The sequence below is a fragment of the Ambystoma mexicanum genome, chromosome 14, assembly GCF_040938575.1.
Source record: "Ambystoma mexicanum isolate Mex_15411 chromosome 14, UKY_AmexF1_1, whole genome shotgun sequence".
NCBI classification, from domain to species: Eukaryota; Metazoa; Chordata; class Amphibia; order Caudata; family Ambystomatidae; genus Ambystoma; species Ambystoma mexicanum.
In genome coordinates this window covers 290,264,365-290,291,730 of record NC_090940.1, presented here as the reverse complement: position 1 = coordinate 290,291,730, position 27,366 = coordinate 290,264,365, and the positions used below count along the sequence as shown (strand labels likewise).

At 42.7% G+C, this 27,366-nt stretch overlaps 1 protein-coding gene across 1 annotated transcript in view; it reads right to left on the bottom strand.

The window, feature by feature from the left end:
* The window catches only part of LOC138527288 (galectin-3-like), a 119,846-nt gene extending 107,433 nt beyond the window's left edge, over positions 1-12,413 (bottom strand). The window contains exons 1-3 of the mRNA XM_069638371.1: positions 12,327-12,413; positions 4,152-4,206; positions 1,222-1,243 (exon numbers count right to left, since the gene is read on the bottom strand). Coding sequence (XP_069494472.1) covers positions 1,222-1,243; positions 4,152-4,192 — 63 coding nt within the window. The 5' untranslated portion in view covers positions 4,193-4,206; positions 12,327-12,413. The remainder of the gene's footprint in view (positions 1-1,221; positions 1,244-4,151; positions 4,207-12,326) is intronic.
* Between the last annotated feature and the right edge of the window lie 14,953 nt (positions 12,414-27,366).

Genomic DNA, 27,366 nt, shown 5'->3' with positions numbered 1-27,366 from the left:
CGAAAGAACGTTACCAGCTAAGAAAGTAACTTGTTCTTTGCATGGAAATACTTTTACATGTAAGTGAGGAAACTTCCCCTGCCTGGGCATTCAGTGCTGTAGAAGAGGCACGTCGTCACTGGTATAACACCAATGTAAGCTGGACACGAACACACACAGCCCGAATGGAGAATTATATATTTTTTGCACCTAACCAGCGTGATACAGTAGGGCAATTGTTGCTTTGTTTGGTAAAGGAACAAAATGACACATAAATCACATAATACACAGGCAGGTCCAGGGTACATGTATGTCATTTTACCAGTTATAGGGCCTCATTATGAGCTTGGTGGTAATTGCGCCGATTTACCACCAAACTCGATTGGATTATCATCACTTTGTCTCGTGGATTTACCACAGGATTACAAGTGGTGGAAGGATGGTGTAAATCCCCATTTTTGGAGTCCATGGGGATTTCGGCTGAATTACCACAGGCTGTAATTCCACCCCCCATAATATTGCCTATTTGTTGATTTTTGGAGGGAAAATTACAGATTCACTTCTGGCTTTTTGCTGGTAGGTAAATCTTCCACTTCACCACCAAACTCGTAGTACGACGGGACGGTAACACGGCAGTAATGCACTGGTATAAGAATTACTACAGTTTTTACCTGCACCCTAAAGAAACCATAAATCGGTCTCTGACATCCCAAAACAGCCAAAACTCAGCCATAGCCACACCCTGCTCGTGATGTTTCCTATGAAGTGTTTCTGCTGTTCTTATCCTGAAGACGTTTCTAAGACTACTCAGCATCTGAGCCGGCCTTGCTAAATATTTCGAGTCCATGTACTTCTGCCGTGATTAAACAAAATGGTGTTTCGCGACTTCATCCTGCTTAATATGTGTGCTCTAGGGCAAAAATGGAGGCAAGGTGCATTGCACAACTTATGCTTCTTGCGTGATGAATACTGGAGCATGGAGAATTTGCTCCAAACTTACATGGGTGAGTCATCTGTTTGCCTCCTTTCTTGGCACGTAAGCAGCCAACCTAGTGCAAGGTCTGTCTGCTCCCTTTTGGCCCTGGTGCAGTGGTAAGTCACATAATTGCAAAGAAACACGTGTTTTAAATACATTATTTGAATTCAGATGGCATTAAGAGCTGTAGTTATGCCCATAGTTCCATTGGATTTTTTTTTATAAGTCAGTACATGCATAGGAGAAAAAATATGAAATTAACTTACAAATGGTTCTTCAGCTGATCCCCTAAAACCAAAGTGAAACAACGGGTTATTAGTAGCTGGTTTCTACTTAGCATTCTAAAATATTGTGCCTGTGATGATATGTTTTAAAGAAATAGTAAAAAGTAACTAGGAACTCATGTGTCCATGTCATTTCATTCAAGTGGCTGTCTCTGCTTCAACTACCCCGCCTCCCTGCTGTGTGTCTCTGCCCACACCTTCTTCCATGTTAATCTCAGCCCCATCCCCAGCTCTGCACCCCCCCACTTCTCTTTACCCATGCCTTCCCTAGCCCTATGTCCCCTAGGCAACCGCTCTTCCCTTGCTATGCTTTGCGGTGCAGTAAAGCCCTTGCACGGAAAAGCTGTCACGCTTGTGGCCCACTCCGCAAAGCCCGCGCGGGAGGGACATGCTACCCTGATATCTATTTGTATTGCACAGTTAGCAGTAGTTAGTTAAGACTGTATTCTGATAAATAGTGGTATTACACGGCTATAGAAACATGACTCTTTGCAAGGTATTATGCATGCTAGACACCATTAGTGTTTTCTTCAGTTTGCTTGGTGTACGTGTTTAATTGGGGAACGGCACTCTGTGACTTTGTAGCACAAAATCATATGTTTGAACCAGGTCTACTATGGAGAAGCACATGTTTGTGCGTCTTGTGAGGCCTATTTCCTGTTGTTTTCACCGTTCAAATCATTTTAATCCACTGGTCCGTACCTCAAGAGATGGGAGGTGGTTTATAACGGATGTCTGTGATTTCACCAAATATACTTCATCTAAGAAGGCTCCGGGTTCATTGAGATCTGGATAGAAAATGGCTGCGCTATGATCACCTTAGAATAGAAGAACGCCTCCTAGTACAGTAACTCCGGGGAGATAGAGGAAAAGAGGTGGAATGATCTAGAAGGGATGAGGAAAAGTTAGCAAGAAGAGCCCAAGTGGGCAGGGAGCTAAACACATAGGAAATATCAGTAGAACCCAAGCAAGCCAGAACTGGATCCACAGCTAAGGCAAAAACATTGCAGGATGGTTTGGAAGAGGCGTTTGGCCTGAGTGGGTAAGCGAGAAGCCCTCACAAAGTGAACAAAGCTATAAGGTGTACATGCAACAAACTCCTGGTTGATGCGAGAAACAACTCTAGATAATGATGAAGAAGTGACCAAGGTCAAAGTGGTGGGGTAAAAGGTGCACCTAAGTATCCCAGCTATGTAAAAAAAGGTGCAGGAGAAGAAATGAAAATACTCTAAATAAGCCAAGTCATGAAAAATCAGAAAACATGAATGGGGTCTGATTAAGAGCCAGCTCTAGAAGTAGTCAGGAAGGACAGTATTTGAGGAAAACATTGAGTTCCTCATCCGTATTGCGATCAAATGGTGTCTTGGTGTTCAATTCAAAAATTCACCAGGATTTACTATCTCTGAATAGTCTTTTGGAGTGTCTACCTCAGAGGGTGTCTAGCAGTGGTCAGACACAAAGGATTTTAGAATCCCATTGTCTCCATGGTGTGTTTGATAGACATGACAATTGAATAGGCTAATCTGTGTTTCTGATTGCATGCATGTGCAGGAGTATTCTGGTCTTGAAAGTTCATTGTGTGCCACAAATGTATCACATTTGCAAGGAAACAGACAACAAAATGATCTCACAGGCAATATGATGCATGACTTTGTGCTTCCTCATATATGTATATATTTATGTGTGTTCATTATACTACATACATAGCACAGCGAGTAGAGCACTCGCTTTGAGGACCGTGCAGAGCCTGTAGACACAGATTTGAATCCTGACAGGGCCAAACTCAGCCTTTCATTCTTCCAAGCTCAATAAATGAGCACCACACACTGTGGGTGATAATAAGGAGTGCTCCGATACCTGAGGCTTCGTAGCGCTATATAAATATGAATAATAATAATGATTATATATAATAAGTATATTTGTTTAATTATCTGAAGTTGTCTGTACCTGGGGAACTGAGTATGTGCATAACCATGAAATTATCCCCAGGCTGAAACTCTGCATGTAGAAAGACAACCACACAGCCATTCTGTGCTCATATTCAAATCTGTGTGATGTCCCTGGGCTAAGTGCGCTTAACAAATGTCAAAATAAATACATTAATAAAGGTATCCTTATATATGGTTCAATGCTGGAAACATTGTAATGTGCTTGCGAGAGTTGTCAAAAATGGAACGAGCACCAAGCCCAGTGTGCGTTATGGACTTAGTGATGCACACCTACAACAATTTGATCACAGACATATTTTTCAAATTGAAAGATCTGTGGTCATTCTTATGGTCCCGTATTGTTCTTGATGTTATGCAAACCAAGCAGGAACCATCGCTGGAGTTATGTGTTCTCTTGCCCTTTCCCATAGGGTTATTTCGAAAGAGTACAAGGTGAAGTGCAGAAGCGTACCAGACTGCCCATCCTGGAGTGATATCCAATTGATCTGGTTATTGTAGGTTTTTATAAAGTGATTTATTCAGCAAGACTAGTATAATGTTCGCGCTCTGCCTAAAATATGTACTGTAAGTCATCACTAGAAATGAACATTGTAAAAGTTTAATAAGAGGCAGTTTACAAGGTTAGTACAATTATACCATTTCATTTTTTGTTTGTTGCACCGATTGCGTTTGCAGAAACACACAGCTGCGAACCCCCTAAGATTGCTGAGGTTTTCTGTAGTCACCCACCTGTGAAAAACAGCTGTGTTGTCTTTTACCAACACAACTTTCACCCACATAGAAAGTTAGACGGGGAGAGAAAGAGAGCGCAGAGAGAGAGACCACCAGACCGGAAACTAGACAGGCATATAATATGTCTGGTACAACGAGTATTCACAGAATTAAAGAGAATATTTTTATTTTGTTCAGTATTAAATGCAAGTATAACACAGGATATGAGAATTCAAAACACATGTTACTTACATTTTAATAAAAAGAAGACATACTGCTATAAAATAGAGCATGATTGCAGCCACACCTGAAAGACAAAAGCAAACATAGATTTGTTCTGTATTCATATACAACCAATCTGTATATTCAGCATTAAAATGCATGTTATTGAACATCAACGGTCAGCCTTTCTGTACTTCAGTACTAAATGTTGTTTACAAAAATAACTTAGTCCTTCAAGGTTCTTTAACTTGTATAATACCCATCCCAAAGTACCCTCCCCCCCCCCCCGGACTTAAGGTCGGGCACAGGATAAATGCCTATCCCACCCCCTCCAAAACAGCATTTATGCGTACAGCAGAGATGCAAAAAAATCGGCTTTTTGGGGAACTACATACTTCAGTAGGGAACCAAAAGAGTTAAATATTCACAAATATAAATACAATAAACAGTGGCGTTGATTTCAAAAAGATAATTCCTTCATGTGGCATAGAAATGTACATTTCTCCGCGATGTGTGATTCTAATCTTAGAGCCAGAAAAGCGGTGGGCCTAATCCATAAGGATCCTGGTTAAGATATCTTGGTGGCATTTTCTGTGATTCACTCCGTAACTCTTATAAACACCTGGAGAGACCTATAGGATTTGGTGACAGGGTCTTGAGTTGCTCTCCCCTTCCAGTCCAGTTCTTACCTTTCACGCCCCACCTAAGCTGGGACTGGGCAATCAGAACCCTACTGTTTCCACCGCTGGTTACTTGTAGATCCATTGCTGACTATTGCCCTCCACCTCATTACAAATGTAAGAAAACAAGTGAATGCTGGCTATGCCATTATATGTGCCAGTATTGCCACGTAAGAAGACACTCATGTTGACTTTACTAATAATACTCTAATGTTAGAAGACATGTAAGAAAACAAGTGAATGCTGGCTAGGCCATTATATATGCCAGTATCGCTAAGTAAGAAGACACTCTTATTGACTTTACTAATAATACTCTAATGATAGAAGACATGTAAGGCAACAAGTGAATACTGGCTAAACCACTATATGCTAATATCCCAATCTAAGGACACACTCACGTTGGCTTTTCCCATAGTCCACTAATATTGCCAGTGTAATCAAACATGTCCTAGCTGGTTGCACTGATATATGCTAGTATTCACAAGAAACATCTGCTGGCTTTCCCTTTAATTAGCCTATCATTAGCCTATTATTAATAGGACTTTAAATAGTCCTATTATGGTCAGAATGGAGACAAATATTGCATCCATTTTAGTATATACTGATGCATTCCTACTTGTCTGTTTACAATAAAATTGATTTTTGATTGGGGACAACCTATTTACCCCGCAGGAAACATTGGCTGTCTTGACCTGCGTGGGATTGTGCCCTTTATATACATATATATAATGATTTTTTGTTTATTCCTTTTCACTTTTTTCTAATTCTCTAATTTCTTTTTCTCTTTTATCTGCCTAACTTCGGTTATATAATTTTGATTTTGAATACAGATTGGGCATTAATTTGAGATTTAAGCTGTCCTCTGATAAAATATGTTTTCGAATGATCTTATGCACAGTGTGTCGACTCTACACATTAGGACGCTTATTAGACTAATATGCACTTTAACTGGAAATGTTCAGTATTGACTGTGTGTTTTCATGCTGTTTTTATTGTGATTTCAGCACCATGTGTAATGTAATTGAATATGTGTCTATTAAAGATTGATTTTTTTACTCTCCTTGACATGGTCTATCCCCTCATTTAGCTCCTACACAGTGAGCAATTTATTCCGTTGATTCGTTCAATGGATTGTTTCACGTGAACCCCCCCTCTCTCTTGTGCTAATTATTTTGTTATTCCCCGGGGTTCATGTTGTTGGGGACCCTATCCTGGATCACACGGCTTTCCCTTTAATGTCTGAGTAAGAAACTATGTTTGTGCTGGATGTGCCGATATATATGCTAGTATCTCGACATGAGAGCACACCCTTGTGAGTTTCGCTTATGAGGCAGTCCTATTTGTCAGTGTTATGAACCATGTGCTTACAGGCTTGCTGTGCCATCCCATGCCATTAGTCCCAGATAAGAACATGCTCACGTTTGTTTTGCCCATAATACCTGTAAAACAAAACGTGAACAGGCTGGATGGGCTAATATAGATGCCAGTTGTTCTCGGATGCACTCAATGTCTGATTCTGAGCTCTGAGTAAAATAGCAAGCTGTCATTTTGTGTCGGAAACAAACCTTTTCTTATTTGGCCCATGCTCTGAATGTCACAGAATATGGGGCTAATAAGAACATTGATGTTCTATCATGGAATAACACTACTTATTTTACAAGGAGATCAGAATCAAGCCCTAAGTGTCATGGTACCACGAAAAACAAATAATTACTGTCTGTGCCAATATATGCCAGCAACACCCTCATTGTAGTAGTAGTAGCCATGAGATATATTTCGTCTGTTCCCATCACTGCGGTCTGAACGGCTTCTGGTGTCCAGAGTATGGGAACATTCTCAGAAAAGACTTAGAAATGCGTGTGTGCATTTGGCCAAGATAAGGAATTAGATGCCTGGCTGGGCTCCAGCAAGCAACCCAGGCGATCAGGCATGTGGAAGGGTGCTGACGGGGGCCAGGAGAGTGCGCAAGTGTAAGAGACTATTTATGTGTCCAGCTGGACCCGATTTTTGTCGTCGGCTGTTGCTGTATTCTGATGGCAGGGGTTTTGAGGCTTAGTCTGGTGTAATGGAGGCAAACATTATGTGCCCAGCTTGACCGAATTTGTCGTAGGTCGCCGTTGCATTCGGATGCATGTGGGTAGGTAATGCAAATGGCAGATGTCCACCAAAGTGGTGTGTTTATACGTACCTTGAGGCTCGGATGGAGATTTGTTGTTTGATTAGGTTGTCCGTGTGAGAGAGTTCTCTGGACACTCCAGCCGGGTTACCACAATAGGTCTTCTAAGGGTCATAAACAAGCTATCATGATGCATCTAGGCTGGCTGTCCTACTGCCTTCTTGGTGCAATGTTGAGGCTACCCACTTACCTTTAATTGCAATTTGCTGGCAATCCTCATACATAAAGCGCAGTAGCCAGGCTAAAATCATGGTTCTTCTAGGTGTAATGACAGAAGTAAGTGCGGAAGACAGCTATCCTTATACCGGGGTCAAGGTAATGGGAGGATGTCTTAATACTTAGAATGTGTGTGAGTTTAAGCCGAGATAAGCAGTTAGGCTAGCTGGCTGAGCTACAGTAAGCCTCCTAAGAGGTCAGGCATGTTGAAGGATGCTGAGGAGGCTGGGAGTGTGTGCGATAGCAGTGGGTTTGTTTAAATGTCTATTTTACTCATGGACATATCAGTAGTTTATAGTGTCAAGATGGAGTTTGTGTGCTGTGTATTTAGTGGAATGTGAGTGTCCCTAGGCGGGGACGCAGTGATTATGGCAGGCATCCGCATAGGGGAGCGTGAGTAAGTTCCTGATTGGGGCATTGCATTGTAGCTTGGAGCAAAATGCAATGAAGATGCCACTGACACTCCGAATGTAACCAAACATACACTGTCTGGCAGTACCTTGTTCTCTCACACCCAGCACAATGAAAGCCCTACGTTCTTCCCCTCCCGTCAGCATGCACACTACTCATATGCACTTTGCAATCACTCATGAAAGACACACTTCTGTAGCGGTGGACGGGCCCATGTGAAGGGCCAAAATAAAATAAACACCAAGTAAGTGAAAGAGTTTTTAACCTAAAACAAGGGGCTGGGGCCCTTAAACCCACAAAGAGCAGCCGCCACTGACAGGAGAGTATGCAGTGAGAATGGCTGTGCCAGTGCAAATATGACGCCATAACCACTAGATATTACAAAGTGGGATAGCTGGTGCAGTAATATTGCTGTTTTCAACTGTGGATAAAGCACGGTTTTACCTGAATAACTCCACTTTGATGAACTTCACTCGGGGGGTTCTGGAGGGGGGGTGGATTTAAGCGACTTGAAGTTGAATCTTCTCATAGAGACAGTGAACATATGGCAAGGTCACTGCTGTTCATCCCAGTGACACATCTTAACTTCTACTAACGCTTACACTATCGCTCTCTCTCTCTCTCTCTGGTGATGACGGTAGGCCTGCCTAAGGACTTCATACTCCTTTTATTAGTGAACCGAAAGCACGGACTCAATAAATAGTGCGAGTATAAACCCTGCCTTCCATATAGTGACTAAAACAGACTTACGATGGCATGGCTGGAGCACTTACGGGTGCACCCGGTTTATATTGACAGCACCTGACCACGTGGGACTGTATCTTACATATGGCAACTATACTAGGCTTATAAAGGCATCGCTTAGGCAGTTAAGGCTGCATATGACACATCATGACAGCACCAGGGAGCCTGTAGTTTACATACGTTGACATGTCTGCCATATGAGGTCATTGTTGCAAGGCTTAACGCTGCACTTAGCATTTGAGGGCAGCACCCAGTGCTTAATTTGTGGGTGGGGGGCTTGCCAGGGCTCAGCCCCAACACTTATATCTGAGCTCCGGCACTTATTTCTAATCCTAGCTTGATTATGTTGTGGTGTTTTGGCAATTATATTATTCTGACTGTCAATCAGTCATAGTACTATAAAAGGAACAGTGTGCACTGGCCTGTCTCTCTTCATCCGGGGATTGCTCAATGTTATTCACGAACCTGACAGCATAGGTTTGCAGGACGTGGCTATTTATCAATTTTCTTTAATAACAATGAGTTAGAAGGTGACATTATTGGGCACAGATACTGGCCATGCCCACACACTGCTCCAATCAACCAGCTTGACATTGCTGCTCATGCCCTACTGTAATAACCCGCAAGGTGGGTTGACAACACAACAGTCACCAGCCAGCAGCCTCAACAGAGGGGCATGGACAGTGAAACGGGCATTAAAGAGGAGTACCTAGCATGAGTGCCAAACCAAGGAAGATGATTTATTTATTTATTTATTTATTTTAATTTTTGTAAGGCGCCAAAATGCCCGCAGGCCTCAGGCATCTTGTTGCAGTGTTTGACAGGCATGTTCATCAGTTCAGTAATGATTTTGCCTGCATGTTTCCAATAATTTACCATAGAAGGAAAGCATGTTGCCTCTTATTTTCTATTGCTAGATTATTAAAATGTTCAACTTGCCACTGAGGGTCAGAGCAACGTATTAGCAATAAAATGTTTTAAAGAAACAAATATTTATATTATTTCATGACACAATATGTTATGTCGATTTGTATCTGTAAATCACACCATGCATCCATCACCCCCAATAAACAGGTGGTATTTGCAGCCATAGCACCAATTATGTTGGTGCTGTATGGAGCAGGCATGGGTGCTGTCAGTGGGCTGAGAGCTGCCCGCCCCAATGTGTCAGTAACGTGCAAGCAAATATTTAGCCCCTGGCACTTATTTTCTTACAAATTAAGCACAGGCAGCACCTGCACATGTTGGGGTTAACCGTAGCATCTGGTGCCTCTACCAAACATATCATGGTGTCATTGAGTAATCTCAGGCTGCTGTTTACATCTGAAAAACACAACCTATTGGCTTTGCAGGTTCTTGATGCTTCTAGCTGCGTCATTCTCCCTTAGCTGTTGTCACTTCCTTCACACATACCTCCAATTCGTCAGACACGGGTGAATTTTCCCACACACTAAGATCTCTCAGGTATAATTAGGATATACAGATAGTGTGGAAAATGCATTTGTACATTTTTGTGACTATCCATTCAAGGTATAACATGGCGCATGCTCACAAACACTCTCATTGTGCTTCCCTTACCCTACCCTCACACACCTCTTGGAACTGCCATTTTTTCAGATCTGGTGGTAAGTTGTGAATTCATTAATTCATTCATTTTGTCATTTGTTATAGTGCCTTTCACCATAATTATGGTCCCAATGCACTTTTGGTTGAACGCCCATTGGAGGGACTGGAGTCCCAAAGATTTGGGAGAATTTGGGAGATGCTATTATCCGTGTGTGCATTTCGGCCATTAAAGTTATGCGAGGGTGGCCAAGATCCTGATAGTCAACCATGTCTGAATGGATTGTGTGTATGAGTGCAGCAGAGGAATACTATGGACTAAGGTGGGAATTGTGTTTGAGGAGAAGGAGAGTAATTTGGGAAGCTGCGGTTCGAATTTCTGTTGTTAAAAATGGATGGGGTAGATTTGATTGAAAAATATTTTACCGACAATCAAAATTCACTTTTTACTTTTTACACTTTTTAATTTTTGTTTTAATGCAGTGGGAGGTCCCCCGCAACTCCCCCTTACACCTCACTATCCTATCTTTTACCTTCACCGCACACCCCACCTATTATGCACACTTTACCTACCATTTTCGGCCAAATAAATTCGGTCACTTTTCATTAGGTAAAATTGACTTCGGTTAAATCTACGGTATCGGTTCCAGTAGTTTCATTCTTATGGCAGAGGTGATGTGCAATAGTCTTTGTGTTATATGTGAGTGGTGCAATGTGGAGTGAGACTGTGCCTTCTACTAAGTTGCAAAGGTGCGGTGTACGAGGGGAGAAATGGGTTAGCTGTTGAAACAACTATGGCCCGATTCTTAAATTGGCGCAGTGAACGTGCTAAAGAGCACGATTCACTGCACCAAATCTGGATGCCCAGGCTCCACCACTATTCTCAGGCGGGCCTGGGCATCCTGGTAGTGCACGACAGTGCACCGCCTTCCTTGCGCTTGTTTTTTGGTATAACGGCACAATGGTGAAATCTCGGCAGCGTTATTTTACGAAAGTGCTGCCGAGAACACTGGTATACATGTGCACTTTCCTTAAATAACAACATATTCGTTATTTAACGAAAGTGCTGCCGAAATCGAAGGCCTTTGTCAGAATTCATTAGCCATCATTCAGATTAGTCAACTCTTCCACTTTAAGTTGCGCTGCCTTGACATGGGGATAATTTATTTGTCTGGTGATTTATTTCGGTGTTTTTGTTTTTTAGTTTGTAGTGACATTCCGCCTTTCATGCAGTCAAGTTTTTTTTTTTTTAGACACTTTGCACAATATATTATGAACTGAAGCTAAGACCTTTTTATGTACTGTCCCACCCATCCCCCCCAAACACTTATGTTTACCCTCCCACCTGCACTGTGACTGGCTTCTGTGGCACTCCTCCACAATACCAGCACCAAAATGGTACCGTATATGTGCGCCACTTTAACGCACATTTAAAAGTGGAGGAGTGCCACAAGAATACCCATCTTAAATGGCAGGTAACGAATGTGGCGGTTGCTAGTTTTGTTTCCCACCCATCCTAGCAACCTCCACATATATTCCGAAAGTGGCGCATTCATACCGACTTCGGAAGAATGCACCATCTTCAGAATAGTTCTTAAGTTGTTAATGCTTTTTACTACCTTTTCGGTACTTAGCACGCACTTGAGAATCGGGTCCTATGTCTATTTGCGGGGTTCCATATATGTAGAAGGAGCAGCGCTACGATTCACAGGTGATCGAAGTGCTCGATGAATGCATAATGCTTACCCTCAAAGAGGTTCCTTGAGTGAGAGATTGCCATCCCTAGTTTCATCTAGTGCAACAACAATGCAGCCATGCATAACTTATGCCAAACGGACCCTACAACTCCTAGTAGAAAAGGTTTTCAGAAATAGGCGTCAGTCCTTTTGCACATTAATTGCAACTTGCACATCCCTCAGTTGACACTTTTTGCAGGTGTGCCCATCACTTCGTCCTGGACAAAGATTTGTGAATTGTTCCTTTGAACTTTAAGCTTTGAAATTCGAACTATTGACGTTTGGTTTAATATATTTCAATATATAAAGCCTTTAATCCCAAACCGTTTTCTAGAAAAGGACTCCTGTTGAAATGAAGTTATCAAGTTAAATAATGGGCAAGGTTGAGTCATGTTGTTGTGGCTGCTGTAAAATGTCTTAATAAACGGGGACAGAGTTGAGGCAAGTATTTATGCGGCATTTTGCAGCCGTAAGCAACGTGAAATCTTCCCACCTCTATTCCCTCCCCTGGCCCCCAGCCCCGTAACTCGAGGGTAGCTTTTTCTGCTTCTAGGTGGAATTGTTAGACAAAATAGCTTGCCTGATAACGTTATGTTTCTGAAGCGAGAATATTAACTTTGCCAGATCTCAGTGCCTTCAACTGGTGCAATATTTCCGTAGTCAAAAAGAAAACAATTACCTGAGCGAGTTGCTTGGCTTCTGGTTTGATCACCTGTGGACTGGTGCTTTGCAATGAAGCTGCTGCAGGCGTCCTCTTAACCAGCCTTTTAATGCCAACAGCCGACTGTTGCTCCACCTCTGCTTGACTTTCCCAAGTCTTTGCTCATAAAAATAAGAGCTTGATAAATGTTGAAATAGAGCGAATTAATTAATGCCCCAGGGAGTCATCTGTCACTATGGCATTGATTACCTGTCCACGCAATGCATCCACCTAAGAACCAGAGAGACATTATTAAAAAAAAGTGTTGTAGTTTGTGCATGTGTAGTAATGATTTCGGGCCTAGAACTTAGTAGAATCCCAAGCAGTAGTCGGTGGCCCACGGGGTAGGATTTCTGCATTTCTTGCAATAAACCTCAAGTGGTTTGTAGTAGGGAACAGGGTCAGACTGGGACAAGAAATGGGCCCAGTCACCCAAAAGAAAGTGGCCCGCCCCTCGCCTCAAAAAGTGACCCACCCCTCGCCTCACGACTCTTGACTTCTGATGACATCACTGGAAGTGATGTCATTAGACTCCACCCCAAAGTGACATCCCAGGAAGCGATGAAACACAACCTTTCACCCCTTGACAAAACAGGACTGGCATCAAATAGCATTGTTCCTAAGTACACTAAATTACTTTGAATCCAAGCAGACATACAAGGCTAAATGTTAATATGTTATTGTATAGCACTTACAATATCACCCAACCTGAGTTGGTACTCATTTATCGACCTAAGAAGGATGAAAGGCTTTTTGGGAGGAAAAAAAATGGAAAAAATAAAGATTTCTTTTTCAATTTCTTATTTCTCCAAACCGGCCCAGGCATGGCCAGAAACTGTCCCCCACTCCTCAGGGACGTTTTCGGCCCGGCCACGGGCCAATCAGACCCTGGTAGGGAAGAAGTACCCTGGGTCACATGAGACCCCTAACCCGTGCCTTGAGGTAAGTTACTTTAATGTCCTTGATACGCTGAACACGAACGAGGTGCACACGATTGAGAAATATCTCTTTCACACGTAAGTTTCAGAATACATTGAAAGACAAAAACCAGGGACGTCATTTAGGGGTCGCCAGAGGTCAACTACGACCTCTGAGGTCTCCCTTGCAACCTCTGTGGTCTCCCTTGCGACCTCTACAAAAAAAAAACAAACATGTATTTTTTAATTTGTCTTTGTAATGCAAGCTCCTGGGCTGTGGCCAGCACCATGTGGCTTTTTACTTCTGGACTGGCTGGCATTCTTGTTCAGGCCCCTTAAAAAAAAGAAGAAAAATAAGAAAATGAGTACCACAAGTCTAACACTTTCAGCACTGACTCTAAATAAGAAAGGTTAGTAATACCAAATAATGTGTCTTTCTGGAATTCTATAAAGTAATTGCCAGACTCATTAAAGGTTTATTTCAGGCTAACTTCAGGGGGTGAGTCACTGATTTAGTCTCTTCTTAAACGCCTCAACTCAGCCTTTCATCCTTCTGAGGGCGATAAATAAGTACCAACACAGGTTGGGTGATTTTGGATGTATATTTGTTCTATAAAAAGCGCTTAAGCGTAAGTGCTATATAATAACACATCATTATCATTTGGTCATGGACGTCTGCTTGCATTCACAGTAATTTTGTAATTATGGGCCTATACACACTGATCTTAACGATACACATGGCGATCCATTCTTGTATGAAATGTACATCACATTATAGTGATATCGTAACCATATTTTTCGTAGTGTACAATGCTATGTGATACCACTTCCTGTTTTGTCAATGGGTGAAAGGTTGTGTTCCATTGCTTCCCGCGATTTCACTTCAGGGTGGGTCAAATTACATCACTTCCTGTGATGTCATCAGGGGTCAAGGGTTGTGTGATGTCACTTCCACTACCCCTGGCATTTTGGTGAAATGACGTCCCTGACAAAACAACTGGCTGTGTACACCACTTGTGTGGTCAGATGCAACTGTCACTCATGGAACTCATATTCAGATATCCCTAAACATTCCACTCTGCCATACCTAACACTATACTGTAGGCCAAGCTGCTCTGACATTAGACATCATGTCAGCCCACAGATAAACCCAACTACGTCTACCTTCATTACACGCATACAAAACACACACCAGGAAAACGCCTGCATGATACCAAGCTCCATTAACAAGCTACTATGACATCACCAACACGTCAGCCTCCTTACATTGAACTACCACACTACTCCCTCCTATAATAATCTACAAAACGATATGATATCACCGACATGTCAGCCTCCATGCACCCAACTGCAACACTCCTCCCTCTGTTATGATATGATAGGTTATTTACAACGCACTTAATACCCAGAGGTTTCTAAGCGCGGACTCTGGGATCGAACCTGTGTTGCTCCGTGTCATCTTGTTTCCAAGGCGAGCACATTGCCCCTGAGCTATCCTCCCGAGACTCCTGAGCTATCCTCCCGAGCTATCCTCCTGTTAAAAATCTAACAGGGAAACCTAATCGACAGAACTGAAAACACCTTCACAATAACACCCAAAGAACACCATCTACAACCACCCTGAAAACCTTGACGCAGACTGGGCTCCCCTTCACTGCTAACATATGGCCAGTATAGAACTGAATGAGGAGAACCACGAAACAAAATGAAAAACAACAGGGGAACCCCACTCTGCCCACGGCCGAAACCCTAAATACAGTACGCTGTGGGTCAAAGAATAAAACTAATCGCAGACAAACTAGGTAACCAACATTGAAATGTTAAAAAGAACGCTAAACACCTGCTGCAGCACATCACTGCAACCTGAACGTTTGGCTAAATGCCTACTTTCAGTACCTAAATGCTTAACATGTTAAAAGAACACTAAACTGCTCCTGCAGCGCCTCATTGCAACCTGAACGTTTGATTAATGCCTAACTGCAGTACCTAACTGCAACCCAAAATGTATGGCTGAACGCCCACTTGCAGCACCTCATTGAAACCTAACCTACCTTTTTATGGCTAAACACTTGCCTGCAAATCGACCTGCAGCCTCACCTAAACCTTATAGCAAATGCCTACTAGCAGAACCTCGCTGCAACTTAACATTTCAGCTCCTCACTGCAACCTTACATGCCTTTTTGACTAAATGCCTACTTGCACCACCTCTTACAGCCCAAACCTTTGGCAAACGCCTCCTTCAGCACCTCACCACAACCTAACCTAAACCTTTGGCTAAAGGCCTACTTGCAGCACCTACGAAAAACCTTGAACAAACCCCAACCACAGAAACATAAGACAAACAACCACACCAACCACGCCTACCTTTGCCCGAATGCAACAACACCACAAGAATACATGAAATACAGGAATGGAAACTCCACCAAAAACATGGATGAATACATGAGATACCAGAAACAACCTCCACCAATACTGAATACAAGAAATGCAGGAATGAAAACACTGCCAACACATGAAATTAATAACTGACATACAAGAACGAAAACTCCACCCATACATAAAAAACAGGAATGCAGTATCACCGCTCCCTCATGTCCATCCGAAACATGTAACACGTGAAACCCTGCTCCCACATGTCCATGTCCTATTCCCGCTAAAATAGTGAGGCAACATAAAGATGGTAACCAAAGAAAACAGGCCTCAACAGTCTAAACTAAACAGGTTTACTCCAAAATACAGAAAGTAAAAGGTCAAATGCACGTTTACTGTTCATTCGACCTGGTATAAAAAAATCAAAGCCCATAATACCAAACAAGGGGAGCGGGGATTGCAGGGGTGTCCCCAGCTCCCCCAGTTCCGTAATTATGGGCAGCAGGGGTTGCGCAGGTGTCCCCTGCATACATTAAGTGGCCAGTGGGGGTGATGGGGGGCACAAAATCCCTAAAGCTTGAATTACAAAATGAGAACACGTAGGCTTCCCAATTTTGTAATTCAAGCTTTTGGGGCTCAGTTTTATGATGTAGATGCAAAGTAAACACAGGCCGCATACATGTAAACACAAACATACCATGCATACCGGCCCCACAAACTACTCTTCCTGGATGTTCAAAGCCATAGCCGTTTGGAACAGTTCCCACAACTCCGGCTCCCAGAGCTGAAAGTGAACATAGTAGTCCTCACATGCAGAACATATACCTTCTCTCCCAACCCGTAGATCCTCCAGTATCAATGCTCCCTCCACCAGGCCACGACGCCGCTAGGCATGAATTACATACTACACAGTTATTACCAATGGGCCCAACAGCAGGTCTTCCAGTGATCGCCACGTCTTCCCGGCTCACTGTCGGACCCCTTTAAATGTGCACCTCCACCACCTCTTCATCATAATATACGTGTTTAACAGTCACTTGTCCTGTTGCCAGCCGAATACCGTAGCATCCCTGCTTTTCCTCCTGAACATCTACTGAAAAACAGAATGCCGATGCCTGCCACCGCCAGGGGTGTCTTTCTTGGACCTCATCCCCATGGAACCCAATGGGCTCATCGTGTGCAATGTGGCAGACACATGCCCCTCCAGCCACATCGTCATATCAGCGGCACTCACGCTGCTGGAAGAGCCCTCCACTGCACCTTGCCCAGCTCCTTTGCCTCTTCTAAACCGACACTCTGGCCACTCAAAAATCAGAGTGTGCTGGCACCCCACCAGCCCCCCACAAACATCTGTCCTTGGAGCTCCAGTTGCATTCAGTTCGTCCCCCGACCTCCTGGGACAAAAGCTTGCACAAATCATCCTGTGAAGCCTCTGGATGCCTCCCACAACCAACAATCCTTTGTATACTGGCTCTATCAATTGAGCCCCCCGGCCAATATGTATGGGAATCACTGGATCAATGCCTTATCGAGTCAGAATTGTCTTGAACCAGGCATCCCTTGTAACAAGTGTGGATGGATCCTGGGAGGCTGTGGCTGTTTCCTTGACTGCCCCCCCTGCCGCAGCACAACACACCAGCTTGTCACCAGCTAGTAGGGAAAAAGTACCCTTGATGACAGAAGACTCCTAACCTGTCCCTTGAGGTAATTTACTTTAATGTCCTTAATAAACTGAACATGAGGAACACACTATTGGGTAATATCTCCTTCGCACGTAAGTTACAGGGTACATTGATGGACAAATCCACTGGTCATCCACAACACTCGCCTGGTCAGATGTAACTGCCACTTGTGGAACACATATTCAGATATCCATAAACAGTCCACTTTGACGTGCCTAACGCTCTAATGTAGTCTAAGCCAGTCTGACATCACAAACATGTCAGCCCACAGATAAACCCAGCTTCAACACAGTTATCATTAATCTACTAGGTAACCGCCACTATGCCATTGACAAAATTGGTTATGGCTGGAAAAGTCTCACCATTTAGATGTAACAGAATGTGTGTATTGTCTGTATTGTTGTAAAGCGACATTTCATAAGAGTGCAGAGGAGCAGACGTATACATCCGCAGGAGATCCTACCGCCCTTCCTCCCCTGCGTTAGAACCATGAGACCATGCATGCCACATCTAACCTCAGCTACCGTACCAATAATACATTGAGCATATCGAAGACAGTATCCATTAAGGCGACCATATCGAATGTACCCTCGAGTTGATGACAGCCTACAGGAGGAACTCCCTGTAGGAATGCGAGAAAGAGCTAAGAAGGTGAACTGATGACATCATAAGAAAGTGTGCACGGCGTTGTGATATACTGAATGAAGATGATGTATGTATCCTAAAGGAGAAAGGATGAATTAAAGAATTAAGTGAACTCTCAAGTGTAAAAGAAGTAGGTTACATGATTAAAAGCTCAGCAGGAATCAGAAGCATGAAGAATATACAGACGCTGAAACGCAAGATAGATCAAGTCAGCGTGTAGGCTAGTTATGATTAGTGAATAGAATGAAGGCGAAGCTGCCATTGTATTGAAACTGGACATTGGTATCCTGAAATAGTAAGCCAAGGAATCATTGAGCACGAACGAGAAGCTGTGTCGCAGCAGAATAACAGACTAGTGGAGCTGCGTGGTGAGGTTGTCTGGCCTGAAGTCAAGAGCCAAGAAATTGCGGTCAGCTATCTTTTCTGAAGTAGAACGAGTGTGTGGAGGATGAATTCTCTCATGTTAAGGTGCAAGAAAGCACACAAAGGATGTCAAATGTAATTTGCTTAAAGCATTTAAAAGCTGCAGAATGTACAGAATCGTGGTCTCCTGTCATGCGAGTCGAGGCTGAAAATAGGGCTTGAACTTGGAGTTCCAGATACGATAGAGAGTGCCCTCACTCCTGTGCATTCCCAAGATGAGAATACTCTGCAAGGCCAAGTACAAAAGCAATTTCATTCCAGATGGCATGGGTGATGAGAGATGTTGGGCTAATTGGGCCGTGAGGTAGCTTCATGCCCTATTTCCTTGCACCGGTGTCTTGGCCTGCGTGCTGCTAAATGAACCGAATGTTCCAGACATGCCACATGCTTGCCAACCAATTGTATTAGTCCATATAACGAAGGACCTTATAGCTCGAGAGACCAATGAAACACTGTGTATCTGATGTTTCTGAAATGACATGTTTGAAGAGGTAGCCATGATATCGGACAGCCAATAACAATCCTAGCTCCTATATTATTGTATATCCAGATGTTTCCCTTAACCAAACCCAACCCTTGATAGGTTTTTACTATTGCCATGTAGTATGATGTCACTCTGACGCATAATGAAGTATAAGAATTGTATTTTTTCTGGAAATCATTGAGAGACTGAGCGTACGTTGTAGTCTCCCTGTTTTAGATACTTGGTAATAACACAGTAAATTGCCATCTTCTTGAGTTTGCCTGGTTATATGGACTCAGAATTATTCTGGTGTAATCCCATCCAACTATAAATACACGTGCCAAAGGCCAAAAGCTCAAGAGTGAAGTTGATTAGCCAGTGTTTGCAAATAAATATAGAGTAACATGGAATTCATAAGGACTCACAAGTCTCTAGGTCCACTAATTGGGCTCTTCCAGACAGGAAGCATCGGAGTCAGGACAGAACAAAACCAGGTGCCACAAACTGATGAAGTTTGTCCAAGAGGATAGTGTGGTCAATGGTATTGAGAGCTGCTGAACAAGACCAGAACTCTGACACCACCACCAGCCTCCTTCCTGATTGCAAGCACAATTGGGGTTACTGAAAGACCAAAGAAATATCGAGGCTTAGTACCACACAATGAAATACGCCAATCACAGGTCGTAAAGATAGAAGTATCTTTTATTCTGTACAGATTCAAAGCAAACAGATAGCTATCTGGCTCCCAACACCTCACAGTGTATACCAGCATGACACAGTGAGCGGTGAGAGTGCTGGACATCTTTACACGGACACTTTTATACAATTTTCCAAACATTGTCCAGCCCCTCTCCAAACTAATAATTTACATGCTAGGGTTCATGCCCAGTTCACATGACAAATACTACAATATAGTACAACAGATTAAACAAGTTTGCATGTCCATGAAGTTAAAATGGTGACATTGGTTCTCTGATCCACAGTAAGTTTTGCTTCAAGAAAGAACATAATACATTACAATCAAAGTGCACGGTTTGAGTTTGTTCTACATTGTTCCATTGTTTAGATGAGGATGAGGCTTGTGAGTGCAGAAAACTCTTGGATTGCAGTTCATACGATTCACAATGTTTCTCTGCATAGAACAAACAATCTGCTCTCGGTCAGCCTTAACATTAACAAAACTCAAAGGTTGCTCGGCTAAGCTGCAAATTGAAAACACAGTCCACCATTGTAGAACACAAAGCAGGAGTCAAAATCAAAATGGCGGATGATTCATAAAATGGCGGCGTAGTTGATCAGAAATCAAAGCATTTCAAACGTGTTTTTCCGTGCAACGCGAATGGGCTTAGGCCAATATTCATAACAAGGCAGTATTATATAAATACAGTTTAACATTACAACCACCTCCCACCTGCTACAAGCAAAGCCTGTTTATCATCAAGGATGTTGTCAGATTGAATATGTCTAGTGTGACGAATCAAGGGAATTTGCCCCTTCTCCCCAAAGGGGAGCTCCCCCTGTCTGGATAGGGAGGTGAGCCCCCTCAGCAACACCCTGCTTAGGGGTCGAGGCAAGTTGGACCTCACTGGGACGAGGACTCGCATTCCTGTTAGGAACTCCCTTCAACCAGACAAATAATGGTATAGATTGGATTACCAAATCTTGTCACGTATCAAGACTGGGCTGAAGAAGAGGCTGAGGGATGCTATTCTTCAGGAAAAAGAGAAAATGTCTCTTTTAGGAAAAGTAGCCAATCCACTGAGACGAGAGGATTGAAAGGAAAACACTTGTCATGTAGAGGTGAAGAAAGAGGACGAAGAGTGCTAGAGAAGTGTGTCTCCAAGCAGGGGAGGTTCCCTGATGACCGGAGCCTGGGACAAGGACAGAGCCATCATGGGATGTGGTACCCATGAATTCCAAACTTGCTGTGAAGCAAGAAATGCTGAATGGTCAGCGTACCAGAGAGGAGAATTGGTGGTGACGTGACCATGAGAGACTCGCTGTGGACAGCGGCCCATGCAACAAGGCCAAGGCATTCTGAAGAAAGCCGGTACAAGCGATGTCGCTCCCTGGTGAGATATTGAGGAAATCAGAAGTGCGAGCACCAAAGACGAGGGAGTCTGAGGGAGCCGGCTTGCAAGCGCAGCAAGGAATCAAACTGATGCCAGACCTGCAAAAGTCCCAGGGCCGTTTCCTAAGAAGAATTAAGGTAACGGGCATCCAGGAAAGTACAGTAAGAATAACAGAGAGTATAATACAGAACAAATAATTTGTCTCAGTACAAATAAGAAATAAAAGTTACTATTTTGGAACTGTGATGAAACAAGCATGAAACCCATAACACTCATTGAAGGAGAGTTGAATACATGTGAATTATCATTGTAAAATGTAAACGGTGGTAGTTTGGGGAAAAGAACAAGACTGCTCCCTGGAGGGGATGAAAGTAGAACTATGATATGTTTTCTAAAAGTGAACTCTGCTAATACAAGGAAAGAAAAAATAACGTCCCCAATGAAGGAGGTGAATGAAAGTGAGAAAATCCCAAGGCCAACCTTAATGAATGTGAATACCTTTAGTACAAGAAAGAGAGATGTAGAAATCCTCAAGGAGGGCATACATCATGGAATATATTCTTATCCTGCAAGGAAAGGAAAACTTGTGAGATGCCCAAAGTAAAATAGTGTGAGATTGGAAAGAGAGAATATCAGGAAATAAACGCCCACCTAGCCTATAGAACAAAACATGTTGAACAAAGCAAAGACTTGCCTAAAGTGGAACACAAATTTCTAATGTGAAAAGGGAATTATCTGAACTGATAAAGAGATTTGTCAAAGAAGAGAAAATATATCAAGAAGACAGGTGCTGGAAGCACGGAGCAGGAGAGGGGAGTCATCCCCATCATCATCATGCAACCTTTATTCAACATTAGTTATTAGGTATACAAAATGCAAACATCACATGAAAGCACATCCATATATTACACGGCCTGCGGTAGCGGGCGTATAGTTATGGTTAAGTTGCTGAACTCATAGGAAGAGCACTTTTTTGGCAGCTTATAACTTCGCTCCCTGTGGACGAATCCTCACCAAACTCTGCAAAAAAGTATATGGCCCACTCTGAATTATTATGCTAAGCTTTGTGAGGTTCCGTCAAGGGGGTGAAAAGTTATAGGGGGGTCCCAACATTTATTCTTTTTCATTAGACTGAATGGAGAAAAACTTTTCTCACGCCTACAGCTAAAACCGCTGGCCGGATTTTCACCAAATTTGTGGCAGGAGCGGTGGCTTGGTCCTGAAAGCATACTTTTGTGAATTTGGTAACAATCCGTTCAGTAGTTTTTTTTAAACAGGTAAAATGTATGTCCAAAGAAATAGTGATATCTGGGTCCGGTCTGCGGACTAATTTCCCTGTTTATCTGCGACAGTCATCTGATTGGCCTATCAGGCGAAGTGAAGTCCATGGACATCGGGCGCGTCCAATGATTGGATGGGGAAAAGCGGCAGTTTTCTTGAAACGTCCGCCATGTTGGATTCACTGACTTTTGCCGGTGTCCGCGGACACCGCAGTAGAAACCTCACAAAAAAAGCAACATTGCACCTGTCAAACCCAACAAACAATCTCTGAGGAGGTGGGCTGATGAGGATCGGATGGGATATGGCCATAAGAAGCCAGAAAATTGGTGTTTCCAATCCCCATAGTCCTCCAACACTCCAGATGTCCTGGGACAGTCCTGTGGTGTTCACAGACAATTCAGAATTCCCAGGACAACTGTGGCAATTTCTGCATTACAGGGTTGGTGAAAAGCAGTTTTTGGATGGCTTATAACTTTGGCACCACTCAATAAAACTGCATGTAATTTAGGTATTTTATTGTAGACCTAATTCTAAATGGTTTTGCAAAGTTTGGTGGGATTCTTCCAAGAGGGGACAAAATTAGAGGGGGGGCCTAAAATATTGTAAAGGCTTATAAATGTGGTGCCATTTGACGAATCTGCACAACAGTTGGCAAAACGATTTCGGATATAGCTATAAATGGTTTTACAATGTTTGGTGGGATTCTGTCAAGAGGGGGCAAAATTAGAGGGGGTCCCAAAATAATGTAAAGGCTTATAAAAGTGGTGCTATTTGACAAATCCACACACAAGTTTGCAAAAAGATTTTAGATCAACATATAAATGCTTTTCTAAAGTTTGGTGGGATTTTCTCAAAAGGGGGCCAAATAAGAGGGGGGTCTCAACATTTTTAGATGGATTATAACTTTGTTGCTGTTTGACGAATGTGGACAAACGTTTTGAGAAAGATTATAGACCCAACCTTCAATGTTTGTGTAAAGACTGAATGGATTTTGTCAAGTTGGGGCTAAGTTATATGACCGTTGTATGTACATACATTTTGACACTTTTGAAAAAATAAAACATAGGCGAATTTCAAGCAAACTCATGTAAGGAGCATTGGCAGGGTCCTGAAAGCATTGTTTTGCAAATGTGCCTGTGATTTATTTTTTGAACAGTGTTATAATGTAGGTACAAAAAATAGTGATATACCTTTGGTGACTGAGGTATAGCGTGTGGCCATGGGCAGTGGCCAGATTATCTGGGTCATGGTATAAGGTCATGACCCAGACAATCTGGCTAATGGCCATGACCACGAGGGACTGAAAATGCTGTTAAAAGTGACCATGTCCCCCTGGGACTGGCTATGTGGTAAAGTTATTCGAAAGTAGGATAGGATTGAAAGGGGAAAAATAATTCTCCCGGTAATATGGTCATAGGGTTCTGCAGGCTGCCAAGGAAAGGGAAGAGGGGCTTGAGATGACATTTGTGATGTCATCTTTGATGTCATGGTGTTAGTCTTAGCAGTGCACAATGGTGGCGCGAGTTATGGTTGCTTAGGTTACCATAACTGGTGAACTTTAATGGTTTTTCAGTTTTACTTGTAACCACAACATCCCTTTAACAACATAATGGTTACAAGTAAAACGAAAAACCATTGAAATTCGCCAGTGATGGTAAGCTAAGCAACCATAACTGGTGCCACCACTGTACGCTGCTAAAACTAACACCCAGGATATCAAAGAGGACATGACAAATGTCCATGGACAGTGCAATAGTCCGCAGGCATCAGGTAGCATTCACAAAGCCCAGAAGCACAGGGGAGAACAAACATTTTTCTACCCATCAACCAAACAAACCCATATAAATAAAAATATGTAACTTATAATTAGTGTACCCAAATATACCTTTTGGTACAAATAATTACTTAAAAATGTACAAAAATCATGCATTTCATCGCCCAAAGTTTTTGCTACACTCTGGACATCATTCTTAATCCTAGACAGAGGTGTAAGGGGCGTTCTCATTTGGCACCCTGTAACTGGCTCATGCGGGGTGAGGTGGTGGTCCGACCCTGGCTGATTCCGAAGGGCATATAAGACCAGGGGTAGGCAATACAGCCGTCCCTTTTTCAAGCCAAGTTAATCTTGGCAATCCTCTCTCTTTGAGGAGGCCGTTGAGTCTCTCACATTTCCCGTTTGCTTGCAGGTGATACGCCAAAGAAAACTTGTGCTTTATACTTAATAAAAGCCCTATTTGTTCAAATAGCTCATTGACAAAACGTGGCTCATTATCGGATCTTAGTGCTTCACACACACCCCACCTTGGAAATACTTGATGCACTAAAAACTTTGCTGCGCAAGTGGCATCAGGGTGTGTAAACGGACCTGCCTCGATCCACCCAGAAAAGGGCTACACCACCCCTAATAAATACCTATATCAATTACAGGTCTGCAGCATATCAACATAGTCAATATGTAGAGGCTGAAATGGACCGTTCGGTCAAGGTATTACTCCTCTAATTGTTTCCAGTTTATGCCCAGCAGCGAACCTTTGACACACGATACAATTCACCATAAACAGTGCAACGTGTTCCAACATATTAGGAATGAACCAGTCTTCAGCAATATTGGCAGCAAGACTTTCTCTAGTTACATACGTGGGGTAATGCAGTTGTTGAAGCGTGACCTTCAATAAAGTTACTGGCATCACTGGCTTTCGAGTGCTGTCCTGTCACCATAAAGCTTCTGTGGGGGACAAAAGAACATCCCCTTTGTTTCCATAGTTCTTGCTCTTCCTGTGCTGCACTTCCCTGAATCTCTATTAATTGGGTCAACAGCATATTAAACCCTTCCCATACTAGCATGGTTGTAGCTAAATTGTCTTTAATATCTTCAGTATCAAAACTCAAAATGTCTGAAGAAAATATGCAACCCTTTTGGCTTCTGTGTCTGTGGCTTCGTTCCCACAAGAGATAAAATCTGTTTGTTTAGTATGCACTGCACATTTTACAACTGCTATGGCTACTGGGAGTTGTGCCTTAATGAGTCTCTCAAATGAGGACGCATGTTGCACGGGAGTGCCGTCGGCGCGGAGGTAGCCCCTATTTTTCCGACGTGCCAACCCTGCATGTAGGGTTGACGTCACATAGGCGGAGTCACTGTACGTCGTCACTTTATTTCCTTCATGTTTCTCAAGTGTGACCATAAGCACTATTCATTTTGCTGCTTGCGCTGAAAAGTGAGGCGATAGTCTTGCACTTGCTACTACTTCAAATTCTCCATTTAATCTGTGTCTCACTACTGCGGCACCTGAATGTCTTTCTCCACTAGTCAAATCAATTTTCAAAGAACCATCAATAAAAAGCATCTCCCCTCCTGCTAAAGAATTCTCCTTCGAACGGGGTATATCATCATAAAATTCACCGTAATTAGCACAGTCATGTACATATTCAGCTTGTTTTACGGGTTCAACTATGAATGTGGCTGGGTTCAATATTTTACATCTTACAATTTTAATCCCTGGGTTAGAAATCATTTCCTCATAAGCTGAAGCTCTTTGAGATGTCAATGTGCTCTTGGTTTTCTGAAGAATGGCAAATAGGGCATGCGCCACATAAGCCCCCAGATGCCTTTGGGCTAGGTGCACCATATAAATGTCAAAAATAAAAATAAAAAATAAATAAAAGCCCATGACAATACTTGTGGACTTTTCAATTGCAAACGTGGCAGCTGCCAGAAATTGTTTGCAAGGGTAGAGTCCTCTCATAACTGGGTCTAAAATCCCACTGTAATATGCCAAAGGTTTGTGTCCTAATTTGATTCCTTGTGTAAGCACTGCTGTCATTACTGACCCATTTGTGTGTGAAAACAAATACAATTCCTCGCAATAATTGGGAATTCCTAAAATTGGGGCTATACAGATTGCTTTTTTCAATTCCTTAAATCCTTCTTCCATTTCTTCGGTCCATTCTAGTTTTCTTTTACCAACGTGTGCCTTTTTTAATGCTTGCAGAAGTGTCCTTGTGTATGTACTATAATCAAACACCCAGGCTCTAACATATTTGCACAAACCCAGAAACTGTTGCATTTGTCTCACTTTGTCCAGTTTTTATATTTTCATGATTGCCTCAGCTCTCTCACGTGTCGCTTTCTTTCCTTCATGTGAAATCAACTGACCTATATATAACACCTCTTCTTGACAGTACTGTAACTTCTCCTTGTCCACCTTAAATGGTCATTAATCAGATAGAGTCCTGTTTACATTCATCCTCTGTTTTACTGCAAATCTTAAGTCATCTATGTACTGTGTCAGTGCATTTTTGAGATCAATATTGCCTAAATCCATCTGTAGGACTCTGTTAAAGATTGATGGGGACTCACAGTACCCTTGAGGCAAACTAGTATGTTTTAGACTCTTTTGGCAAAATGTAAATGAAGCAAAGTCTTGGGAGTCCTTATGCAACGGGATTGAGAACAGCACATTTTTCAGATCATTCACTGTGAAGTATGGAGCTTCTACTGGTATACTACAGAATATTGTCCCCAGATTAGGAACTAAAGGAAACTCAGCATCTACAATCTTGTTGAGAGGTCTCAAATCCTCGATAAAACTCCAGGACCCTCCTTTAGATTGTTTAATCGGATACACTGCAGTATTACTCAATGACTTTGATTGCACCAGAATCCCCTGATTCATCAGTGCTGAAATAGTCTGAAATATACCTTCATCAGTTTCCCAAGAAATGGGGTACTGTTTTGCTCGAGGCAAAATTGGTCCTGGCTTAAGCTTTTATTTTAACCTCCCCTATCCTCTTCAATAAACCTACGTCATAAGGGCCTGTGGTCCATAGGGCAAGATTCTCCTGAAAAAATGCTGGTCGCTTCCACTTTATTGCCATTCGCTGTGGGACTTACCTTTTCTCTATCCTTAACCAGTATGTGATGCTCATGAAGAACACCACTTCACCATCGCTTCGATCTTCCCTGAACATATTGTCATCAGTTATGTAGGTCAGTGTGTACCCCCCCTCAAGAGCTATAACTGTTCTCCATGGTCTACCCTCATCGTCTATCTCATCTCTCTTCATACTATAGCTGATTCCAACTCTATAGGAATAGCCTGTACACCTGCCTCAATCATAGGCATTTGTGATCTAAATAAGAACTCATCAGGTATCCTCACAATC